The sequence below is a fragment of the Apus apus genome, chromosome 20, assembly GCF_020740795.1.
Source record: "Apus apus isolate bApuApu2 chromosome 20, bApuApu2.pri.cur, whole genome shotgun sequence".
Classification (NCBI taxonomy): domain Eukaryota; kingdom Metazoa; phylum Chordata; class Aves; order Apodiformes; family Apodidae; genus Apus; species Apus apus.
In genome coordinates this window covers 3579823-3603545 of record NC_067301.1, presented here as the reverse complement: position 1 = coordinate 3603545, position 23723 = coordinate 3579823, and the positions used below count along the sequence as shown (strand labels likewise).

The following is a 23723-nucleotide window of genomic DNA, read 5'->3' as shown; positions in this document are numbered from 1 at the left end:
CTTCTGACACGCTAATTCTGTTGTCTTTTACCACAGAAGCGTTTTATTAAGGGCTTGAGGCAGTACGGCAAGAACTTCTTCAGGATCCGAAAGGAGTTGCTGCCGAATAAGGAGACGGTGAGTACATTTGGACTTTATGTAATTTGCTTTTTCTCTCGCTGCTTCAGTGTTGGATCTTGCCAAACTATCTCATTTTCACCCTGAAGTCTCTCCAGATAAACGGAAGAGAAATCCACAGCCAGAAAAGGTAGCTGTAATTTTATTTTTAATGCAGTTTTTTAGGTCTTACTGTATAAAAGACGTTACATAAAATAGTCGTCATTGCTGGACGGAGACACTAAGGTTGGGTGAAGTGTATTTATGGAGACCAAATCTAATTTTAAATCCTGACATTATGACAGGATAATACATTTATGTCACCCAGTTGGGCTCGGATGACAGCGGGTAATTAAAGAAAGCCTAAAACAAAACATAATTGAATCTGGAAGACAGAGGTATGTGCCTGCTCCGAGGACCTGCAGAATTTGTGTTTTAACTCTTCACCTTCCTGAGACGTGGGCAGCAAAGTGTGTGTGACTTCAGTTCCTGCATCGATCTGTGGCTTTTTGCTCTACTGAACTTCATAACCCTTATGTAACTTGTCATTCCTCTGAAAATCCTGGCAAGTGCTTAGAGGGGAAGATGGACAGGGAGGAGTGGTTGACTTCTTCAAGGGAAAGAGGGTTTGAGAAGCCTTGGGAATCTAGTTACTTTTCCATTAGTCCTAATTGCCAAGCTTCTCTAGAAGCTTCGGTTTCTGTTCTGCAGGTGTCATTTAGCTGCTGGGAGGGTGGTTTTGGGAAGTGGTTTTGATATTTGTTCTGAATATAGAAGGGAGATAACTCAGTGAAAATTGAGTTTGATTATTTTCCAGCAATGTGTTAGTGATCTGGAAAATATTTATTTAAAGCATAACTGGTTGTTTGGACTTCTGTGTGTGTGGAATTTGGATGTTCAGTGGGGGAGAACATTACTGTAAAAATACTGTAAAACCTGTCACTTAACTGTGGGATGTTTCTCTTTGAAGATGTTCTTGTCAGACATGCTGGGATATCACAGTGTTTCGTTGGTGAATAGTAACACTGCAGAAGTCAAATAGAAAGGGGAGGGTGAAATGGTTCCTGGGGTGCCTCAGCTGCTGTATATGTTCACTGATTCTGTTGAGAATTATGGGAAAACTTAATTATCCATCAAGAGTAGGTAGACTTTGCTTTAGTATTCTGTTGGATTTTGAGGTATGAAGGCCCAGTGCTGGAAAGATGACAGCTTAGAAAGAATGCTGAAATAGTATGTGTCTTAGCAACATCTCACTAATCCAGCACATAAGCAGCTTTAGCAGTTTCTTTCCTTTTTTCTTCAGAGTATCTGCTACCAATGTGTTTAGAACAAATTGATGTTTACTTTAGAAATGAATTCTGCTGATGGTAAAGTTACCAAGAGGCAAAAGTACTCTTCTGAAGTTTGAATTACAGCAACTAGGAAATATGCTTTTTAAATAAAAAGTGTATTTTGGTGATAGAGGAAAACAGTTTGCAGGAGAAAGGAGAAGAAAAGCTGAAGAACTGCGAGTTGGGGGCAGGTGTCTGACCCTGTTTGTGCTGCTTGACTTCTACATTTGAACTTGGGTATCAGCCCTGAGGCTTTTACAGAAAGTTTTGCAAGTTTGTGGGTGGTGTCAGACTCCAGATGAACTGTCATTTTTCAGGTGTTACATTTTTGTTTCATTACCTCTGAATTTTTAGTATAGAGAAGACTAAATACAAAGTTGGACCAGCTGGGCAGCAGTGTTGATGGCTCTGAGCAGGCTTTTTTAAGTGCTGCTGGTAACTGATCTACAAATAACCTTTGTCCTACAATGGATTGTTTTAATCTCTGTTTCCTATTTTTGCCCACGGGTCTCACTTCTGCTTTCTTTCAGTTCTCAGTCTTTTTTTCAGACAAAATTTACAGCAATTTTGCTGTAGTTAAGACATGCAGAATAAAGGCTGCAGTGAATAATACTGGACTCTTCAGTTTTGCTTTTCCTCCTTAAAGTGGAATAGCGAATAATGTAAATTACAAGGCTGTGGAATTAATTTGTCTCTTTTTTTTTCATCAGAATAATTTCAGATCCTTTGCTGGCCATTTTTCAATTGCAGTGTGAACCAACCCTCTAGCGATTCCAGGAACACTGGAAAAAAGGCCTTATTTTCCTGTTCAGCCACAATATTCACATGAGGTGAAACTCTGAAAATTATTACATGGACACAAAAAACACTACAGCAGCTCCTAAGTTCTGCAAAAGCTGCTTGAAAATTGAGTCAGGGGCATTTTTAAAGTGACTTGGCCTAAATGGAAACGGGGACTGTGGGTCAGTCCATCCTGCACATTTGTGGTTTATTGGAGTTTACTAGTCACTGAAGCCTGCAGAGAGAGGGGGAGTCAGGGTTTTTACCTCTCTGCAAAACCCACTTAAAATTAAATCTCCTTATTATCATGCTTCTGGTATAATACATGCCTTTTCTAGACACTGGTATTTATGCTGCTTTCACTGGGGGAGCACTCCTGTCGCCTTAAGCCTTGCAGCTGGAGCCTTGCAGGCCTGGAGATCAGGAGTACAATATTACTGTAGAGACCAGGCCTGCTTTACATTAGATCAAGCTGATGCTCCTGTACAGGCAGTCAGAATGTAGCCATGAATATGACATAGTTTCTTTTATAAGGTGTAAAGTGTCCATGCTGAGAAATGAGAACTAGACCCTGCTGTACTCTGTTTTCACAAGCATGTTAAAATATGTCCTATTTGACTTCTTTTTCTCTCCACAGTGAGTGTACCATGTCTTTTAAGAAAACCCTGTATTTTTCAGTGTTTTAACTAGTTTAACATAGTTGACCAACTTTTTTTTAGTCACTTCTGAATGAGTAACCAGCAGGAAAAAAAGCAACTTTATGCAGGAAGATACTGCATGTCAAAGTGGTGTGTTTGTTTAGGTTTTCACTCTTCCAGTTTATTTCAAAATTCCAGTTTATTTCAAAGGTTATGTCCAAGAGGGATTCCCAGTGGGCATCAGTGTAAGTAGCAGTAGCATTATCTTCAAACTTGTATAAGCAATAGACATAGGAACTTAAGACCAGCTCTTAACTGAGACTCTGGAGGAAAAGTGCTTAATGGAATCACAGGCTGGTTTGGGCTGGAAGAGACCTCAAAAATCATCTAGTCCCAACCCCCTGTATGGACAGGGACACCTCCCCCTAGACCAGTTTGTTCTAAGCCCCGTCCAACCTGGCCTTTGAACACTTCCAGGGATGAGGTAAAGCTTCTGAAACTTCCTTGGGTTTTTCCATTGAACTCTGTCTTAAATATATCTTCTCCTCAGTTCCCATGTGTCTATCTTTCCCCTTCTGAATAGTTTTCTGGTAGCCAGTTGTAGCTGTAGTTGGATGACACATTTGGGGAATATATCCTCTTCTCATTTAGTTCATGCTTAGCAGCAGATCTGATCCTTGTGGAGGCACCTGTGACATGAACTGTTTTTATTAATAACTTTGACTTAAATGTGTGTTGTGAGAACGCAAGCTACAGAGCTGGCAACAAGTTTTCATAAGCCTCTGATCTGGTTAAATGTGATTTATTTTTTCCCCTCCTGTTTTGGGTTAATTTGCTAAACTTTTGTGGTAACAAGAGATTTTCAAAGTATTTAAAACTCTCCTGCTCTGAATTCTTTAGGTGATTACCCTGAGCTACTTGAATTTGAGAGTTTTAGAAGCTGGTGCACTGCAGCAGGCCTGAGATAAGTGTACTTAAATGCCTGCGAGGTTGGGGATTGGCTTAGTGTGTTCTTGTCTGTAGCTTAACTCCACATTAGTGACATGCAGAAGTTAAATAGAGACATGGAATGAACGTGAGCTTGTGCAGAGCAATAATGTCCAGTGGGAGCAGGAACAGGAGGCCAAGTGATGGGGTCAGCTGGCTGAGATGTGGAGCTGGATCCTGTTCCACTCACCGTGCCCCTGTGCTGGTCACTCACAGTCGCTCTTGTGACCTGCAGCCCTGGTGCAGGTGCAGTTTGCCTGAGCTATTGAAGGCCACAATCCCAGAAGAGTCAGGTTTGTTTCCCTCTGGCTGAAGTTCCTGCAGCCTGCTTTGTGGCAGAGGTGGTGCCTGACCAGCCAAACTCAAACATCTCCTGCTGGTTCATTAGCCACTGGACATGGAGGGTGTGTGTGATTGTCCATGTGGCAGCCTTACATGGGTTCAAGAAGGGTATCATGTTGTATCATTAGATACCCAAGGCATGTCCTGCACTTGAGTTGAGGGTTTGGAAACTGTGTTTTTCAGGGGAGTAAGCCCAAGTACTTTTGACCTCTGCTTAAAACTGGGGATGGCACCTTTCTGAATTCTTTGAGGTTCTCTACTGACTCCTACAGCATTCTTCAGGCAAAGTTTATGATACAGTGATTGTCTAATTTGCTTGTCTTTTTTTCTGGCAGGCTGAAGCTCCTTAGTGAGCCTTGTAGAGCTCTTTTGTGTAGTGAGAACTCTAAAAAGAGGACAGTGAGCCTTTGTGGAGGCATGCAGACCCAGGGCTAATTTTGTTTTGAATTTCCCTATTGAGCACACAGGTATCTTTGGTGTGTGTGATTTTTGGCTTTGGCTGCTTAGCAGGAAAGGCCTTGCCTCTGGTTGGATGCTCCTGGATTTAGCTTTAAAACAGTGTAAATAGAAGTAATTAATATAAACTGATCAAAATATCTGCAACATGCTGTGTTCACACACTTAAGAACTATGTATGTGTCACTTTCTTCTTTAGGAGAAAAATTTTCTCTTCTGATAGTAAAATCCTTCTCTCCAAATTAAATGCTGTTGGGATTTATCTAAGACTAAATAAGCTGTGCTCTGTTAATGTTGGGAGACAAAATGAGTGCAGTGTGAGCTCTCAGCATAAACTTCTGTTTAATTTTAGACTGGGGTTTAGATAAACAATTTTATTCTTGCCTCATTAATGCTTAATCTTTTGTTACATAATATACAATATTGGCTTCCTGAGTAGCTCTTAAACATGGTGCAAATGTGTAGTAGCTGAAAGGTCACTGCAGTTGCCATATGTGCAGGCTGGCAAGGTGTTTGTCCTCTCTGAGGACAAACTGTGTACTGTTCGTGTCAACAAGCAGCCTTAGGAATGTTTGTGCAGAATTCTCATGGGCGCATGAAAGGTGGAGATTCTCCCTCCACGCAATCGTTCAAATAGCAGTTTTGCTTTGATCAAAAGAGGGGGTTAATTAGGCAAATGTGTTTTGGTCCATTGGTATCAAGTGATTAGTTAGCCTTACATTGCCCTTTTGAATATTTGCATTTAGTGGTGTAACTTACTTGTGCCAATAGCCGAGCGTGTCTGTGGGGTGGGGGCACTATCGCTGGTCTCCTCTCCCAAAGGAAATACATTTTATTTGATGGGATATTCCCCTAGTGAGAGGATATTCATACATGGCCTGGTCAAGGCATACTGTTTCCTGACTTGCTTTGCTGCAGGAGTGTTCAGAAAGGGACAAGCTATGTAAGCCTTTTCTGTTTGAAAGCTGAACCCTTTTCCTTAATAACTTGTTCTAGCCTCGGTGCAGTCAGAGCTGAAATTTTCCATTAGGGTTTGAAGTGAGTGCCAACACAAACAGCCACTGCTGCTTTTCATTTCATCTCTGCTCGCTGCTGCTGGGGCTTCCATTGCATGGATCTTGCAGTCAGAGGGTTTTGTTCGTGGTAGAACAGGGACTATAGGCTTCACATTTTCAAGCTGATAGCCCAAGACTTTTTCTTTAGCCATAGCAGCTACCCTGCTGGGCTTCAGTCTGTTTTGGAAAATGGGCAGAGGAATCAGTCAGCTGCCTTTCCTGTGTAAGTGGAACCTTTGATTTATTTGCATAACAAACTCCTCTGGAGGGAACATGTTGCTGGGTTTTTGAGTGTGACTGTCTTAACAGATATAAGGAGCACACTAAGCTGGTATGTTTGGCTTTAAGGTAGAGCTGTGCACCGAGGAGACACAGTAATTCAGTTCATGCTTCTCACCAGGAGCAGAATAAGGAAGCCAAAGAATTTAATGAAATGCTGAGCTCATAGGAGCTGAGCTCAGATGGAGATATTCCTAAATTTAAGAGGCCCTGAGCTGAAAGCTGTTTACAAAGACCAGATCATCTGCAAGGGATGTTCAATATATGTGCTCGCTGTGATTTGGCTTGTTTTTAAAAGTTTAGCTGTTAAACCTATTGCAAATGTCATAATTTTATTGAATAAAAAGCCAGAATGTTTGGAAAGGTGTAAAGAGGCGTAAAGATTTAACTCCGATATGCGCCACATCATCTTCATCTCTCAAAGTGACTTCAGGGCTTATGGGTGAGCAGAGCTGCTGACTGTGTGCTTTATTGGACAAGCTTGGGCCACAGTTCCAGCTCCATGGTTTATATACCATGTGTGCTCCTTTTGTTGCAGTTTCCTGAGCTGCTTCGTTTGACTTAACATATCCTGCAGGTACATATTGCTGAGCTCTTAAATCCTTGCTGTGTGAACTGCTTTTTCACTTTGGCTGTTGGCTCCTGGGGCCCAGTGCCACTGCTCTGGATGATGACTGTGGTTAATCTTCCAAAGACCGAAATATCCTTTTGCATACCTGAGTGTCTTGATTTCAGTTGAAGGAAGTAAAGCCAAAGAAGTCAAGTGCTTTGTTTTTATTTATTATAAATCACTTAAGCTTTCTCTTAAGTGAAGAAGGGAATTCATTTTCAATTGTGTTACTTCACTTCTGAAGTTAATTTAGTGTCATCAGCTCAAAAACCCAGGCTGTTTATTTGAGTTTCTTACTAAGAAACCTTTGTAGGTGAAGAGCATAAAAGCAGGTGGTTTCACTGTGCCAGCTGGACTCTAGAATTGTGATTAGCACGGATAATAAATTAACTCTGCACTTTGGTGGGGATTTTTTTTTTATTGTTTTACATTACAAGATTGAAACTCATTGTTTATTTTTCTCAGAAGGTTTAGAGGTATATGGGGGTAGAATATTGTTGCAAGCAAAAGAGGCCATTAGGCAATTGCATTGAGTCCTGTCAGAAAGCCAAAAAGGCCAGTTTCTGCTTAGTAGTGGAAGGTGTGCACTTGAAGATCTAAGCCAAGATAATTTGGGAAATTGACATAATCTTGTCCAAGTCCTCAACAACTGAGAGAACACAGTGGTTCTGTGACTCCTCAGAGTTCTGTTATTCTGCATTTTCCTTCTGCTTATAATTCACCATCATAAGGCATTTTGATTTGTTTATTTTCATATTGTGAATTCTCCTTTTTTGCTTCTATGCTCGAAGGGTATTTGTGACTATGATTAAAATGTTTTTATCAACTACTCTGTACTTCTTATCCTGTATTTTTCTTTACCTATGAGAAAAGATAATAGCTTTTTTTCTTTGGTAGCAGCTGTCAGATGGTATCAAACACTCAGACGTCAATCCTAAGGTCCTGTGAATCTCAGGTACATAAAATAGGTGTCTGAGAGTTTGTGCAGTTTATTTCCATGATTGAGTCTCTAACCCCTGCAAGACTCGTTTATGGATGCTGTGCACCAAGCCCTTCATGTTGTTTGTTTCTCATTCAGTTAAGAGACTAAGGCTTTAAAGCTTGAAGATGAACTTTCAAAAGGACAAAAGTTAAAAAGCCATCTAAGCAACAGAGATGTTTGTGGGACATCCTGTCCTACAACGGTGCTAGTGTTATAAACTATGGGTAGCTTCTTGAATAAATTACTCTGTATTAATCCTTCCTGGTGTCTTGATTTTTGAAATGGCTTAATAGAGAAATACTCTCCACATAATCCCCTTTGTGGTAGTGACTCGCAGACCCCAAACTGATACCTGAGGGTCTCCTGATCTTTAATTATATATATAATGTACAGCACTGTGGGGTGTGGAATGGAGGTTTTTAGAAGAGTTGGTCCAGAAGCAAACCCAGTGACTGGCTCAGGGAAACCAAAACTGTCTGTGGCAAAGCAGAAAGATAAGCCTTGATGTCCTTAATAACAGTTGCATTGATGTGAGATGGTGTTGCACAAATCTCATCCTACAAATATGTGATCTAATCTGGGAAGATGTTAGTGGCTCGATGACTTTGTTTTATGGCAGGTTGAAGACTTTGTTATGCAGGGACGTGGCATTGGAAGGTGGTGGGGTCTGTTTGGAAGAATAGCAGCCCAGCAGTGTTGTGTGGCTGCTTCAGGTGGTGTCTGCCTGGTTATCTATGCAGTGGGAATGCTAACTTAAAAATTCCTTGATGGAGCAAAGGAATTCTTTTTACAAAAGGGTTTTTAGAAAGGGAGGGAGATGTGGAGTCAAGTGGTTTGGTTGGTAAGCAGTAGGTTTTATGGCAACTGAGATATTGAAAAACAAACCACATTGAAACTCCAGCAGCTTTTACAGCTCATTCAGCTTGTGTGTTTTATCTCGATCTTTATGGCCTATATGTAATTGGGTTTTTGATTTTGTGTGTGTATTTGGACCAAACTTTATCCTTTGTTAGCCACTGGAAGCCAGCACAGTCTGCTCACATTTAGCGTTTGCCAGACTGGTGGCTTGCTTACGTTTGAGGAACAACATTCTGTCTTTCCATTATGTTTTCTCCTCCTCAGCTCTCACACTGCTTTCTTATCCTAGTCAGGGATCATGAAGATTAATTACAAATGTACCATTAAAGGGAAAAACCTGAGGAGGCACAGCTTGACTGCAGCTAACATAACTGAGGATGTTACCTAGCTGTTGTTCCAAGTGGTGCCATTTTATGTCTGCATTTCCAGTGTGTGAGAGAGATGACCATTTCAAAAGGTATTGCAGCAGTTCAAGAAGTAAATAAATAAGAACAGCTTTGACCTGTGGAGAGAGTCACATTAGAGAGGAGTCAGGGTGATCTGGAGTTCTGAGCAGCACGAAGCAATTTTCAGACATTTAAAAAATCATTGCCCAGGGTGCGTGGGGTTCAGCAGAGAAGGCATTTGAGGGCAAAAGATTGGGCACCAGGAAAGAAATAAATAGTGTATTGGCAGAGAGTAAACTAAACTTTTAATGTGTCTTGTCTGCCACACTGAGCATGAAATTAACTTTCTTCTTATACAACAGATCGTTGGCCTTAATCGTTGCTTCCTGCCCCAGATGGCACCATAAGAACAGCATCTCAGTGATCTTTTGGCATGGAATCAGCCCCCAAATACATTATTCAGTCCTAAATATCCTGTAATATGCTGCTATAACTGTACTGTGAGAACAAGACAATAACAATTTCAGTAGGCAGATGCACTCATTTTGTCGTTTTTGTTTCAAACCAGCTGTAAAAAAGAAGCAGTGCTTGATTACTGGTTTGGGGGGGTTGTGGTTTTCTATTTCTTGCCAAGGAAAACTCCCAGGAATTACACAGATTGTGGAATAAACTGAATATGTTAGAATATAATTTCTCAGTACATAAAAATGTTCATGATAACTTACAGGTGATGCTGGTGCTCTGCTGGGGAAACATCTCCTGTTTCTATCACAGCAGCATGTGAGGGAGGAGACCTGTTCCCCTGCTCTTCAGCTGGTGGGAGGAAGGTTGCAAATCTGAACCAGAGCCCTGATACCTGTGTTTGTTGGTGGATTTAGAGTGGGGGATTCCTTTCCTTGCCAAGAGTTGGAAGGCCTTTTCAGGCACCTTTAACATCTTCTGCTATGTGGAAAAGAAAGATAATGAAGCTGTGAGCTGTGTGAAATGTTTAGGGTTTGGGTTTCCCATTCCTGCTGGTGAGAAATAAATATCTTGCAAGACTGGGGCACCATTTGTGCTGTTGGTGCGTTTTGCTCAGGGGGCTCCCTGTGCTGACACTGCCCTTGTCCCAGGTAGAACTAACTTAAGCTGCAGTCAAGAAATTCAACACACTGCTTCCTTTCTTGCCTTCACTTCAGTGAGGAAGGTGCAGGTGGTGTCCCATCAAACACTTGAGTAATCCAGACAAGTTCCACAGAACACCTTTTGCTTTTTACATTCCTTATTTGTTATAAACCTCAGGATGTTGTCAGGTGTGTTTCCTTCTCACAAGGTGTTTCAAGATTAAATTTTTCAGTTCTCCCTTTTCTTCGTAAATGTGAACTTAAAAACTCTCTCTTTTGGGGAGATGTAAACAGAAGAAATTGTTTCCAAAGTAATTGCTGTATTTAAGAACTTGGAGTCTTAAGAAATAAATGAAGTGCTGTGAGATTAATGACAAAATAAAAAATGCTGACAGCACTGATGGTTGAGAAATCTGTATTGGCTTTGGTCATCTGGTACAGAAAATTGGCAGGGAATATTGTTTCTTTTTATGCTACCAAACTCCTGTACAGCAGTAAGAAATCTGGCATTAAAAAGGTGCTGATAACTTTTATTGCCAGGGTGAAATAGATCGTGCTTGTTGGGTGGAACAGTTGAGTGGATTCCTCTCCTTCCCTCCCCCAAACATAGTTTCTGTGCTCCCTTTTCCCTTCCTCCCAGTGCTTCTGACACAACCTGAATTATTTTGTACAATGCCTCTAGACCCTAATGGTTAAAGAAAGGGAGAGCACATTCCAGGTTATAAAACAGCTCTTTCCTCATGCAATTTGAGAAGTCCTCCCTGTTGTTTAATTCTGGGCCTGCTTTTGTGCCTGGTGCCTCTTGTTGTGTAAAGCACCAGGACATCCCACAGGAACTCTTGATTTATTTTGCTAACTCTGCCCTTCTCTGTGGTTCACAAACCTCTAATGATCTGTGAAGCTCCAAGATTTTTGGAGTTGAACAGTAGTAGTTTTAAAGAACCTCCTCTACTACATGAAAGTCTTAACGCTTTCCACATGCTGGGTTTTTGGCCTCCTGCAAGCTGACCTCCTGCAAATACAGTTTGTAAAGCTGAGTGTCCTGGGCCAGGGCTGGGTAATGCAATTGTGAAATGGGGGGTAGGAAAAAAACTGTAATGAAAACTCTGGGCTCTTGGCCAGCAAGGAAGATGTGATACAGTGAACATGCTTTTTTTACCCTTTGTTACTGTTCAGGTTTGATTAGCTTTGTTTCCAGTAAGCTTCATTATGGTTCCTTTTTTTTTTTTTTAAATCTTTGCCAGAGCTCAAGTCTTTCATTACCTGAATTGCAGTGAGAGGGAACTGGAGAAAATAAATCATGCTACCTCCCTAACAAGCAAGCCAAAAATATCCAACCACCCCCTCTCACCCCCACCCCCTCCCAAAAAAAAAAAAAAAAAAAAAGAAGAAACCCCATTAAACTATAAAATTAACCCTTTTTTCTCTCCTTTCCTTTTTCTGGCAGTCCCACCACTGTTCCTTTCCATCTACTCCTTTGCTTTCCTTGAAGTTTCTTTTAGGCCTTTAGGCTTACGAGTGAGTTTAGACACATGTCTGGTGCTGGCTGGGTTACTTGGATGATCAAGGGCACCCTCAGCCAGTTTGCAAATGACACTGAATTGAGTGTTGATCTACTGGAGGGTAGGAAGGCCCTACAGGGAGATCTGGAGAGGTTAGATCAGTGGGCTGAGGCCAACAGGATGAGGTTTAACAAGACCAAGTGCTGGGTCCTGCACTTTGATCACAATAACCCCAAGCAGTGCTACAGGCTTGGGGAAAAGTGGCTGGAAAGCAGCAGGTGGAAAAGGATCTGGGAGTACTGGTGGACAACTGGGTGAACATGAGCCTGCAGTGTGGCCAGGAAGGCCAAGGGCATCCTGGCCTGTATCAAAAACAGTGTGTGCAGCAGCAGCAGGGAAGTGATCGTGCCCCTGTACTTGGCCTTGGTGAGGCCACAGCTTGAGCACTGGGTTCAGTGCTCAAGTATAAGAAAGACAGTATAAGAAAGTATAAGAAAGACACTGAGGTCCTGGACAAAAGTCCAGAGAAGAGCAACAAGGCTGGTGAGGGGTTTGGAGGGCATGTGGTATGAGGAGAGGCTGAGGGAACTGGGGGTTGTTTAGAAGAGAAGTCTCGGGGGAGATCTTACTGCTCTCTACAACTGCCTGAAGGGAGGTTGTGGAAAGGCTGGTGTTGGTCTCTTCTCCCAAGTAACTAGTGATAGGTTGAGAGGAAGTGGGTTTAAGTTGTGCCAGGGGAGGTTTAGGTTGGATATTAGGAAAAATTTCTTTACTGACAGAGTGGTGAAGCATTGGAAGGGGCTTCCCAGGAAGGTGGTGGAGTTGCCATCCCTAGAGATGTTCAAGAAACGTTTAGACGTGAGTGCTTCAGGGTATAGTTTAGTGGTTGTGATAGTTGGATTACAGTTGGACTTGATGATCTTGAAGGTCTCTGCCAACCTTTACAATTCCATGATTCTGTGGTTTTCATTCAGCAGCACAAGATAAGGGAAAGGGGGATTTTGCCATTCTAAATGCTCGTTTCCAAGAACCCAAAAGACCCATTTGTTGCCTGCCTGTGTAGGAGTGGGTGTCACAAGAGCCTCATGACCTCATCAGAGATGGTATATTTTTCTAGTTTATGTAAGAATATTTTTTTTCTTACCTGAACAGAGTTCTTAGTTCTGGTGGTTGTGCTTTGCCAGAGCTTGGCTGGTTTCTCTGCAGTTTTGATCTCATACAGACTCTACTTTCTGCATAGGTTTCCTTTCATTGTATTGAACAGTTGCAATATGTAATGGTTTAGATTCTGGAAGAACATAATTTACAGAAATAGGTGGGTTTTGGTTTGGACCCTGATTTTGTTCTGCGGAGTTTTATACCTTGTAGATTCAGACATTATTAAAAATGTTTTTGCCATAAACCTTGCACACTCTGGATACTTCAAGAGCATGTGGAGAAATGCATTTATCCTGATTCCCACTGTTAAATCAGATCCAGTGTGTATAATAACCCTGTGGGTTGTATAACTGGACTTTCACCATGTTATGATGAAGTTACATGGACAAAGGCCCTTCCACCTTCAGTGCTGTGATCAAGTTGTATTGATTTAACAATTCCAGCTCATGTTCTTATTCTGCAGCATTTGATGTGATAAATTCTGGTTGTTGTCGTTGCCTGGCTTTAAAAGAACATTATTTTGTTGTGAGCATAAGAGCTTCTAGAAAGAATTTGTCTGCTCACTGTAGGCATAAAGCTCTCCTCCCTATCTTTCCCTTATTTATCACATAGACTTCTAAGGTGAGTAATGTTCTTGTTTCAGAGAAATCTGTTTTCTTCAAACTTGTAAGCATTGCAGGAACTATTCAAATTATATTCATCTGAAGGATGAAAAAGAGGAAGCTAAAGTCTTGTTAGATGTGAACAACCAGAGAGTTTTAACCCATAGCTGTCCAAGATATATTTGGAAATGATGCATATACTTTTAAGAGGTGCATTTGATAGGTGTGTATCTGCTGTAGAGAGACACGTGGAGGTTGTAAGCTGCTGTTTGTGGTTAAGAATGACCCCATTTGCCCCACTCTTGTAAATATTTTTCCATGGAGCATATTAATAGGCTCCTGAAGACAAATCAATGGGGTTTTCAAGTGTTTTAAGTGAAAATTGCCCTACCATATTCCCACCTCATCCAATCACTCTTTTATAGGTCTTATTGCATGTTTACACAATCTCCAGTCCTGACTCTGAAAAACCAACACTGGCTTTTGCAAATTGCAACTGCAGGAGTTTTCCCTGCTTCAGCAATTAAGCAGGATGTAACAAATTTGTGTGAATCACCACCAGATAGCTAGTTGTATGTATTTATGTCTGTGCCAAACCAGTTCGAAGTTTTTTCAGGTTTTTTTGAATTACTGAAGTTTGATGTTGACCTTTTCAAGTGAATCTATGTAGAAAACATATGTGAAATTTTAAAAACTGGGCTTCACGTTGTTTTTGATTGCTTCAGTTGTCATCTCAGAGCTGAAAACGGGGAATGGAAATCCTGCAGGCTGTAGATAAACAGCCTTTCTGCTGCACTGTTCAGTCTTGGTTTGTCATTTCATAAAGGTCATGTTGAAATGAGCAATAAAATCCCAAGCAAAACAACCAAAAAAAGCCAACCCAGACTAGCAGGGACTTCTTATTTTAGGATTAATAAGTTCTCTGGGCTACTGATTATTTGGATATCCTTGCTTCCAGGTATATATCCTCTATCCTTCAGTGCTAACAAGAGTCTGTTGTGTAACTCAGTGCCCAGATACTCTGTTCATCAGCCTTCAGCTTTTTAACACTCCACTGGCAGAAGGAAGGGTAATAAGAAGAGGTAGTTTCTGTAACTGGGTTTAATGTCTGCAGTTGTAGATGGAGTGGTGCAGAGGAAAGGCCCAGCGAGTGGAAACCCAATGGGCAGAAGATGTTGACAAATATGGTTTGCTCTGACTCTCAGAGACCTGTCCCCTTCTGAATGGGGGAAGGAAGGTGCTGGGAATCTGGTCTGTTAGGTACCAGGCAGTTTCCCAAGATCATCCATCTCCTTTTATTCCTCTTCTCCCCCACTTCCCAAGGTCACCTTCATCTGCAGCATAGAGTGGGGATTTCCATTGTATTTCATTAGGAGTGTTCCTGAAGGGCAGCAGGAAAGTAAGTGAGATGCTGCCAGAGCTTTGTTGCCTCTGTATTATTTTGCCTTGTCTCCATAATAATTAATGTTGACGTTGCTTGCTTGGAGGCTGCAGGGTTCCTGGCAGCTCTGCTTGCTTCCTTCCCCGGGGGATCTGTAGCCATGGGATATCTGCCCTCGGAGATGCAGACGCTGGAAAAATAGAAGTTGCAGGTACCTGCATCTCTTCTGAGCAGAGAACAACTGTGTACCCCTTAATTAAATCCTTTGATAGGTGAAAAGCCCTTCTCTGTTAGCTTTGAAGCATTTCAGAGGAATTCTGTGCAACTGCCTTCTGAAGGCTGGGAGCTCTGGGTGCTGGGAGGCTGTGCACCTGCACCCGGCCCTCCTGGGTGTCCAGGGTCACGCTGGTGCAAATTTTGCTAAGCCCAGTGAATAACCAAAGCTCAGGAAAAAAACTGGCCAGTGAACCACAGAAAAAGCTTTGTTCGTGTGTTTGTCAATTAGAATGGTTTCAATTAGGAGAGCACTTTGCAGCAGCGTGTGTTTGATGGATTAGGGAAACATGAGTAACACAAAACCTGTCTTGCTGCTTTTGTCTCTCCGAAGGGAGGAAGGAGTGTGTGCTATTTGGGTCAGCAGCAGCTTGCTTCTGAGTAAGGAAATTCAAGTTTAAAAGCCCTTGCCTGGTTTTAAATAGGAAAAAATAAAAATAACCAAAGTAAACACACACATTTGCTACAAGAACTGAGTGTTTGAATTCAGAGTTAGGTGATATCTGCTGTTGTGCTTTTTTTCCACTTTCAATGGATTTCTGAAAATTTGAATTTTCAAGGGTGCTGTGGGAATTGATGCCTAGTTGAGCTCTTGTTATTGAGTGTTACTCTGCTCAAGGTCTGCTGTGATGGACTGTAAAGAAGTAATTTTTGTCGTGGGTTTGTTAGGTTTTATTGTTGGATTTTTTTATTTTTAATTGCCAGAGCACTGAATACAGAACAGATACTTTTCTAACACAGATACCAAAAAAGAGCACGGGTAGCTGGCTGTATCTTGTAATGCTTTAACCTTGTCCCACATACTCAATCTATTTAAAAATTCAAATGTTCTTAGAAATCTGTTTATCTGTACAGTAAAGCTTGTTCTTTTTCTGGAGCTAGTACCTCCACCAAAGGCCAGAAGGAAATTGGTGCTTTCCTACCTTGTTGGATGTAATTCATTGGTGTGTTAAGCAAAAGTTTTCCTTCACAGTAAACCAAAATATGCACACATCCATCACCACAGTACCAGGAGAATATCCCACTTCAGGAAGCAACCTGGTTTGTTACCCCTTCCACAGTTCAAGTCTTGTTAGCTGGATTGTTCCTCTTGGGTAGGAACCACAAGACAATTTAGTAGGAAAGCATTAAGTGTGATGTTTAGGCTGTACAGCTTTTTCATGCCATGCAGGTGACACACTCTGCACTGCTGACCTGTTGCCTCCTTTTACTACAATTCATAGTTAATTATTTTTTCCGCTTGACTGTTTTTTGAACTCTTCCTGTGTGGAGAATTATCTTAGGTTTGGAAACTAACAGAGTGATTTTTAGCTTTAAATCTTATCTGGACTTGTTAAACTTTTATTTGAATTTATTCCAAGGAGTGCAGCATGTGTGGCAGACAGAATGACTAACAGACTCGTTACTGATCAACATCATCCCGAAAAACCCACATTTTCCTCCCTCCCTTTACCCAGTTTTTTTAAAGGTAACACAATGTACTGAAAGCCTCACTCTCTTTTTGATAGAGGAGCCAGCCCAGGCTGCCATGAAGGACAGTTTTAGCCAGTGATAGTCAAGTATCTCATAGTTGCCTGCCCTTGGAAAACTGAATTAGTGTTAAACAAATCTCTGAGGATACGATGCAGTGATCTAGTTAATGACTTGGGATGGGGGGAAGGCACATGTTTCAGGTTACTTCTCATTTTTGCTTTTAAAGTGTTAGAACCAGAGGGTGTTCCCTGTACAATGGAAAGTGATAATATGCATGGGTATCTATTGTAGCATTACAATTTGGGATTTATGTGATTCAGTCTCACTCTCAGCTTGTCCATGTGGGACACACATGTCCACATATAGGTCTCAACTTGACCACCAGGTTTGTACAGAAGCAGTGTAAGTTTACAGGAAGAAGTTACCCCATTTCCAGGGTAACAGGACTCTGATAAAATCCCTTATATTGTTGAGGTGTCCCTGCCATTCTTTGCTTCATTTGTCCTGGGAGACACAACCTGAGTGGAACAGGAATGGCATGTGAATGTACCATTGCTTTAACAAACCAAACCAAAGCCAAACTAGGAGAGTGAAAATGCACACAACCCCCCCCATCTTTCCAAATTCATTGCCTACATGTGATAAAACTACAGGCTTGTGTCCAGGCAGAGTTTTTAAACACAAAGGGTTGAACAGCCTTGTGACAGTGTGACTGTTCCTGAAGGTTAGTTTTCAAGTGTGCAGTTAACGTCAGCCTTTGGGAGATTATTCACTAGTGCACTGTGGGCAGCCTGGTCCCTTTTATCTTGAAAGGGGCTGCTTTTAATGTTGGAAGTATGGAGCCAATTATTTCGGGGTTACATGGCAGTTGTTGGGTTGTTTTTTTTTTTCTCTGAGAGTCTTGTGCCATGTTTCTCCCATCCTTTTCTTTTAAGCAGTTCTGCCTGGTTTCAGATACTTGCAGTGTTGCTATTGAAGATAAAAATATCTTTAAGGAAAAGTATTGCCTGGTGAAATAAGCAGTGCTGTAAAAGCTTGGCATTATATTTTAAAAAAATAAGCCTTTGGTGGTGATGGGGAGGGGGTAGAAAGGATTGATTGATGATGTGTGTGGACAGATATGGTCAGACTGTGACAGCATCTTGAAAACTTCCTTTGAATGTAGGGCGTGATGGTAACGTGTTTAACCAGTAGTGCCAACCACAGGAGAAGTGCTTATAGGTATGTTCTTTTTTTTATGAAATTATTCTGTATTTAACAAACAACTGGGATCTAGCAAGCTATCTGCCTTGACATGGAAGAATCCATATTTTTTGTTTTCACAGCTTGGGGTTGCTTTTTTATTTTACATCTTGTGCTTCGGAATCGATCAGACCTTGTACAAGGTTCATACCGTGCCAGTTGGAAATGGTTCCTTGAGAAATAGAAATCCTCAAGAATAACTTAAAATGTTAGATGATGTTATTAACAGCGGCATTTTTCTTGTGTCACTGATGTTAGTCTGAAAGCTGCCTTGCCAGTGGTCAAACCTTTACCAGCAAACATCCCTGCAGGGTTCCCAGTTTTCCAGAGGCTGAGGTGATGGGAACACTTCCACCACAGCCTTGCAGTGCCACAACCCCTGTGCTGGCTTAGCAAATGTTGAACATCAGTCACTGCTGCCTCCTCATCCTTTTTCCATGGGCTTCTTAGCTGGTGCATTTGATAAATCCTTTGTTTCAGGTGGTAATTAAAGCTACTAAAAGGGAGGGTTCCATGATTTGTAGAGTTTCTGCAGGGAAAAGGCTGGCCAAGAAGAGGGGGGGAGGTAAGGCAGCTGGGAGGAGTAGTAGTTCTTAATGTGGCCTACTTTTGATATTTCATTTAATAAGGAGCTTTGGACAGTCAATTAACAGGATAAATGGGTTATTTGTACTTTTGAACGTGGATATTGGCAGGCCTTCTGTTGTAAAGATGGACTGTTCTGAGGAGTGTGGGATTTGCAAGGGGGGTTTCTTTGCTCCCTCATCTCTGCACTAAAAACACACCCCACGCTCATCACATCTGTGGCTAAATCCAGAGTAATAAAGGGGTTTTTAACTGAGGAGTTAGTGTTTGTGTCTTCCATGTGTCAGGGTTTCTTTGCCAGAGTTGTGTAATGCCTCAAATCCCTGTTACTGCAAGATGTCTGCCTTAGAGGTGTCAGCTGGTTGGGTAATTGAACGTATTTGTAATCAGAAAGGAGCTTGTGTCCTGAGTCCATGGCTTTTTGTTTCTTTGGATTTTCCTAAGCCTGCAGGATACAGGGATTGTAGGTGGTAGAACAGAATGTTGCCAACTCAAAAACTGGGCAAACAGGGAAGAGTTAAGCAGAACAGAAAGGCTGTTGCTGTTGAATAACTTGAGGTGGTGAATTGTTTGAAGCAGCAGATGCCTTTAAGAACTGAGATGTCACTACTGCATTTTCCTCCTAATTGATGGAGAACTACACATAAAGCTGAGAGCATCTTTTGGTTACTGAATATTTCATCTGGAAAACACAGGGATTTTGCATTTAGAGAAGCTGCAAAGGTATCAAACACAAAGAACCTTTTTCTAATATGCAGCTTTAGGAAGGTCTTCTCTTTCATACACGTTGGACCTGTCAGAGCAGGTCCAGAGGAGAGTCAGGAAAATGATTTGAGGGTTGGAAGTCTACTGCAAAATACTACCTGTCTACATAGTCCAGAAGGTAATTTTTCTAATAGCAGACCAATGAGGTTTCTGTGACATATTGTTATGATCTTGTATTTTTGAGGTGCTGACAGGAAGAGCCTGTTACAACATGGCACTGAGGTAGGCAGGACACCATCCCTTGATCTTCACTCACTCTTTCCCTAGACCCTGCCAGGAAGCACTGCAGGTTCTGTGTGTCTTGGGTGCTCAGCCACGGTGCCTTGCAGGGAGTTCTATCCTTTCTGGTTTTGGAGGGGGAAGAAAAAGTCGGAAGGGAGGCCAGAAGGATAATTTGACAGACCAGAAGTTAGTGTTGTGAAGAGAAAACTGACTTCATCTTGTTCTCTTGTGGCTTTCTCTTCTGTCTTGACTGTTCTCTCTGCCAAGTTCTGTGAAATGGGATAATATCTCAGCCACTAAAAATGGAAGTACTGTGGCAGACCAAGTTCAGGCTGGAAGCCCTAGCTGGGAGAACAGCCTCGCTCCAAAGTACGTGCTTCAAGGTGCAGGTGGAGTTTACAGCTGCAGTTCTCTTTGCTACTACTACCTTGGTGGGGATTTTTTCTGTAGTAGTGTGTTCAAATTCTGTCTCTAATGCCTTTTCAGATTCACTATGGAAGTGCAGGTGTATCTTCAAGTAAAGCTTCCTGCGTGGCACCACTCTAGTTAAGATGTGCATCCGGAGGGCTGGTTTGCTAGTCCTACAGTCACCCTTAGGAAGCAATTGAAGAAGGCAGAGGATTTCAGAAAAAAGTTTAGGGAAAAAAAACGCAATGGGGAATTTTGGTGACTAATAGGGATGGATATGTCTCGTTGAAAGGGCGGGATGCTTCTGTGAGCAGTTCTGTTTGCAAATAGTGCAGCATATAGGTTGCCCTCTGGTAGAGGTATGAAGATTTATATTCCAAGAATCTCAGAAACTTAGGAGTTAATAATGGAGTATCTTTTTAAGAGGCACACAGGTATGAATGTACACTAGTAGGCTTCACTTTCTCTCAAAGGAGGCCAACAAGTATTGTTATAACCTCTTTTTTTCTTGTTTTGAAGTTCTTAATTAAAATGGCTCTCTCGGTTTCTGACACCTTGGTTGCTGCGTTGAACACAAGGCTCTAATTAAAATGATCCCTCACGCTGCCTAGTGGTAGGCATCAGCATGCTCTGCCTGTTGGACATGGTAGTAGGGAATAAATGGTGTCAGGGGGAATAAATGATGTCCTAAGGAATTCCAGATCAGTCAGTCGGTGTTTCCAAGGCATGTTGGCACAGTCTAACTATAACAGTAAAGAATTTCTGAGCTCTTACTGATGCAGCTGGAATGGGACTCTGCAGTGTGTATAGACTGGAAGGAGGAGCAGGTCAGGGCTGTGGAGGGGTGGGATGGGTGAGGGTGCAGGACCAGGCTAAGTGTGGTGCAGCAGGAGCTGTCAAGCATCACTGGGAGAAACTGGTGACACATGTTTGCATATCTCATAAAGCAGTACAAGGAAGCAGCCTTCATCTTAATATTCAGAAGATTGCTGACTGGGAGAAAATGACATTTTATTCCTGTTCATCAGAAACTGTCTTGTTCTCTACTTAACTGGTAGAAGAACTCAGGAAGGCAGGTAAAGACAAACAAGCCAAACACCTATGAAGAGGGAAATAAACCTGACCTTGTTTACAGGAGGGAGTGAAGCTTTTCTCAGGTAGTGAAGTGAAACAGAAGGGTTTCAGGGGAGCAGAAAGGCAGCTGTGGAATAAGCTTGTCAGACTGTTCTAAGATGCCCAGTCAGTGGCAGACTGGCAGTATAGCAGGGCAGTGCCCTTGCTTGACAGCTTTCCTGGGATCTGCACTTCCTTTTCCTCTGGCATAACAACGCAGAGCAAGAACAGGCCTGGGGGATTGCTGAAGCTCAAGTTCTGTTGTCACAGGCAACCATCTCTCAAATCCCTTTCATGAGCGGATCAAACTTTATATTAAAGCTCATAAGGTCTATAGCCATTTGTTCTTTTGCCAATACTGCCCTTTTCCTTTAATGGCTCTTCTCTCTCCCTGGTGGATAACTGCATGTGGAGCCACAATTCTGTGTGATAGGTATTGTGCAGAGCCAGAGAGATGAAGATGCCTTTTTGGATCCTGCAGCTGCTTCATGTCATCCAGTGGGTCAGAATCTGAAATTTGCCCAACTTGTGAGACAAGGCTATTAAAAGATTAGCTTGTCTACTGAGGGGGAGTCAGAACTCTTGGCTTTACTCCTGTCTCTGAGTAGCAGTTGATGTTTGGATTGATGTAAAACAGTATTGCCTTAATTTCCCTGTTCCATCATACTTCTTTTCTCTTCCTGCTTTATGGCTCTTATATCAGAGGTTAGCATCCCTGTAGTGGACATGACAGAAAGGTAAAAATGAGCCCACTGTTTCAATGCAGTTGACAGTATAAAGTGAAATAAATGACATTTTAAGTTAGCACCCTCTGTAAAAAGAGCTGTGGCAGCTGTGTCACCTGTCCTGACTCCCTGCTGTGGATTTGGGCCCTGGGCAGGGAGGGCAGGAGGGATGGCAGCAGCCCCATTGCATCTCTGAGCTCACCCTAGGGTGATTTGCAAGACCTCAGGAGTCAGAGGCCTAAACCAGGCCCCAAATTATTGGCACCTTTTTTTTTCTTTTTAACCCTAATTGTGAAGTGGGGGTCAGATTCACTTTCCAAGGGAGCAGCCAGGATTAATGCTTGCAGGAGACTCCAGGGTGGAACAGAACTGTGAAGAATTAGCAATTTCTTTCACTTTTGAGCTCACTGTGTAGGTATTATAGTAAGCTACAATGAACTGGTCTTTCTAACACTGCTTTACAACACTTACCATTGTCTTTTAGCTCAGTTTTGCTTGCTAAGGATTTTTTCCTGACAGAAAGAATTTGAGGCTGGAGGGAAGCAACAAAAACGGAGGGATAAGCAGCTTACGTGGCAGTTTTTCGTGGTTTGGGGGGGTTGCTGCATGTCCTGCTTCAGTATTCCTCTTTTCATACGTTGCTCTGATAAACAGGAAAACACTTAAGTGCCCCTCAACCCTCCACACTTAATCTAGAAAATCTACTGGTTTAGAGAAATATTATTGGAGAGCAGTAAAAGGAAAACAGCTGCTCAGGGGGCAGATCTGAGAGGAGCAAAGTCTGTTTAAAATCAAGGCTTAACAAGGGATGTCTGACTGAGAGTTTGTTTGCAAGTTTGTAGCTTTGCCCCTGACTCAGACTGGATGGTGGGGCAGGAGGATCCTGTCCTTAGACCCGTTTGTGTGGTGTGTGAATACACATAAGCCTGGTGGTTTGTATGAGTTTATTTGCTGTTTTCCAGGTGTAAAATGGGTGGCTTTCTTGCTCTCTGCCTTGTTCCGGTGTTGGACATCCTGTGGTAGAGGTTTCTTTATGAAGAAGTCAAATGGGAGCTGTCTGCAGCATGGAATTGGGGGCATTCATAGTTTTAATCATGAAATAGTCAGTTGGGAGGACTTGGAGGATTGCTGCAATCAGAAAGGGATGGGAAGTTTTTCTGTTTCCAGGTAATTGCATCTTGACTCCCCTTATTAGCAGCAAGGATTATGTTGTGAGGTTTGCTGCCTCCTGTGTCATTTTCGGTGTTTTCTGAACGCTGGTGTTTTTTAATATGACTTAATAACCAACTGTGGAAACTCAACAGCTCCCCTATAGGTCCTGGGCTGCAAAGGGAGGAAGCTGAGTGTTAGGGAGTATAATGCTTACATTGGACAAGCCAGGCTTGGTCTGATTCATCACAGATGTTTTTGGAAAACCTAAAACATCTGTTCCTCTGGACTGTGGAATGCAGGTCAGCCTGCAGACACAGCAGCCTGAAACCCTGCTGCTGGTGGCAAAGGTTTCATTGCTGGGGATTGTCTCAGAGCTAACTGGACCTTAATTCCTATTTCTGTATTTCAATAAAGGCAGTTACAGAATGTGACATTTGAGAGGCTGATTCCCTCCCTACCTTTCAGCTCTTCTTGCCCTATGAAAACAGGAAAATCTGGTGAAACTTTCAGAACTTCTGTGTACTTACTTATTTGGGTTTGTTTTTTTTTTAATTTCCTTGTTCTTGTGGTATGTATCTTCTCAGTGACCACTGCCTGCCCAGGAAAGAAATGAGGCTAGGATTGGAAAGCACAGTGCAGACAATCTATGTTCTTAATCTCAAGGCAAAAAAAACCCTCTCCAAAGGAATAAGGATAAAAAAAACCCACCTACCTGACATCATGAGAATGAACTGCCTCTGAGAACGACATCAGATTCCAAGAATAGAATATAGCAAGAATCAGATTTGGTTTGAAACCTGGTAATATAATATGTTCTACCTTAACCCAGGGAAGACATGAGAGAGTTTCCTACAAGGCAACAAACAGAAGTACTAGCTATAATGAACAGGAAGACAGTCCTTGGTGGGCCGTGAAATGTTGTCAGATTTACACATTTGACTATTACAGAGAAGCTGCAGTGACTTGGGGGTAGGAACTTTTTGCCAGACCCTGCAAGGTGCCCCAGAAGTGGTGAATAATGCAGTCTGTTCAGCATGAAACACTTGCCTGCTCATGGACTGGTGGGTGACTTATAAACTGGAGCTGGGAGGGTAGCTAGAAACTTCTTTTAAATCTTAAGAGTCTCCAGTGTCTTCCCAGGTGGGTTGAGCCAGGAACTTGCAGTGCAGGATGTCAGCACTTAACCATTTGAAATAATCTTTTCAGATCAGCAAAATGT

At 42.1% G+C, this 23723-nt stretch overlaps 1 protein-coding gene across 6 annotated transcripts in view; it reads left to right on the top strand.

Moving 5' to 3' along the window:
* The window catches only part of RERE (arginine-glutamic acid dipeptide repeats), a 216681-nt gene that overhangs the window by 165637 nt on the left and 27321 nt on the right, over positions 1 to 23723 (top strand). For all 6 annotated transcript variants that reach the window (XM_051637085.1, XM_051637084.1, XM_051637082.1 and 3 more), the window contains one exon: positions 37 to 117. In XM_051637085.1, coding sequence (XP_051493045.1) covers positions 37 to 117 — 81 coding nt within the window. The remainder of the gene's footprint in view (positions 1 to 36; positions 118 to 23723) is intronic.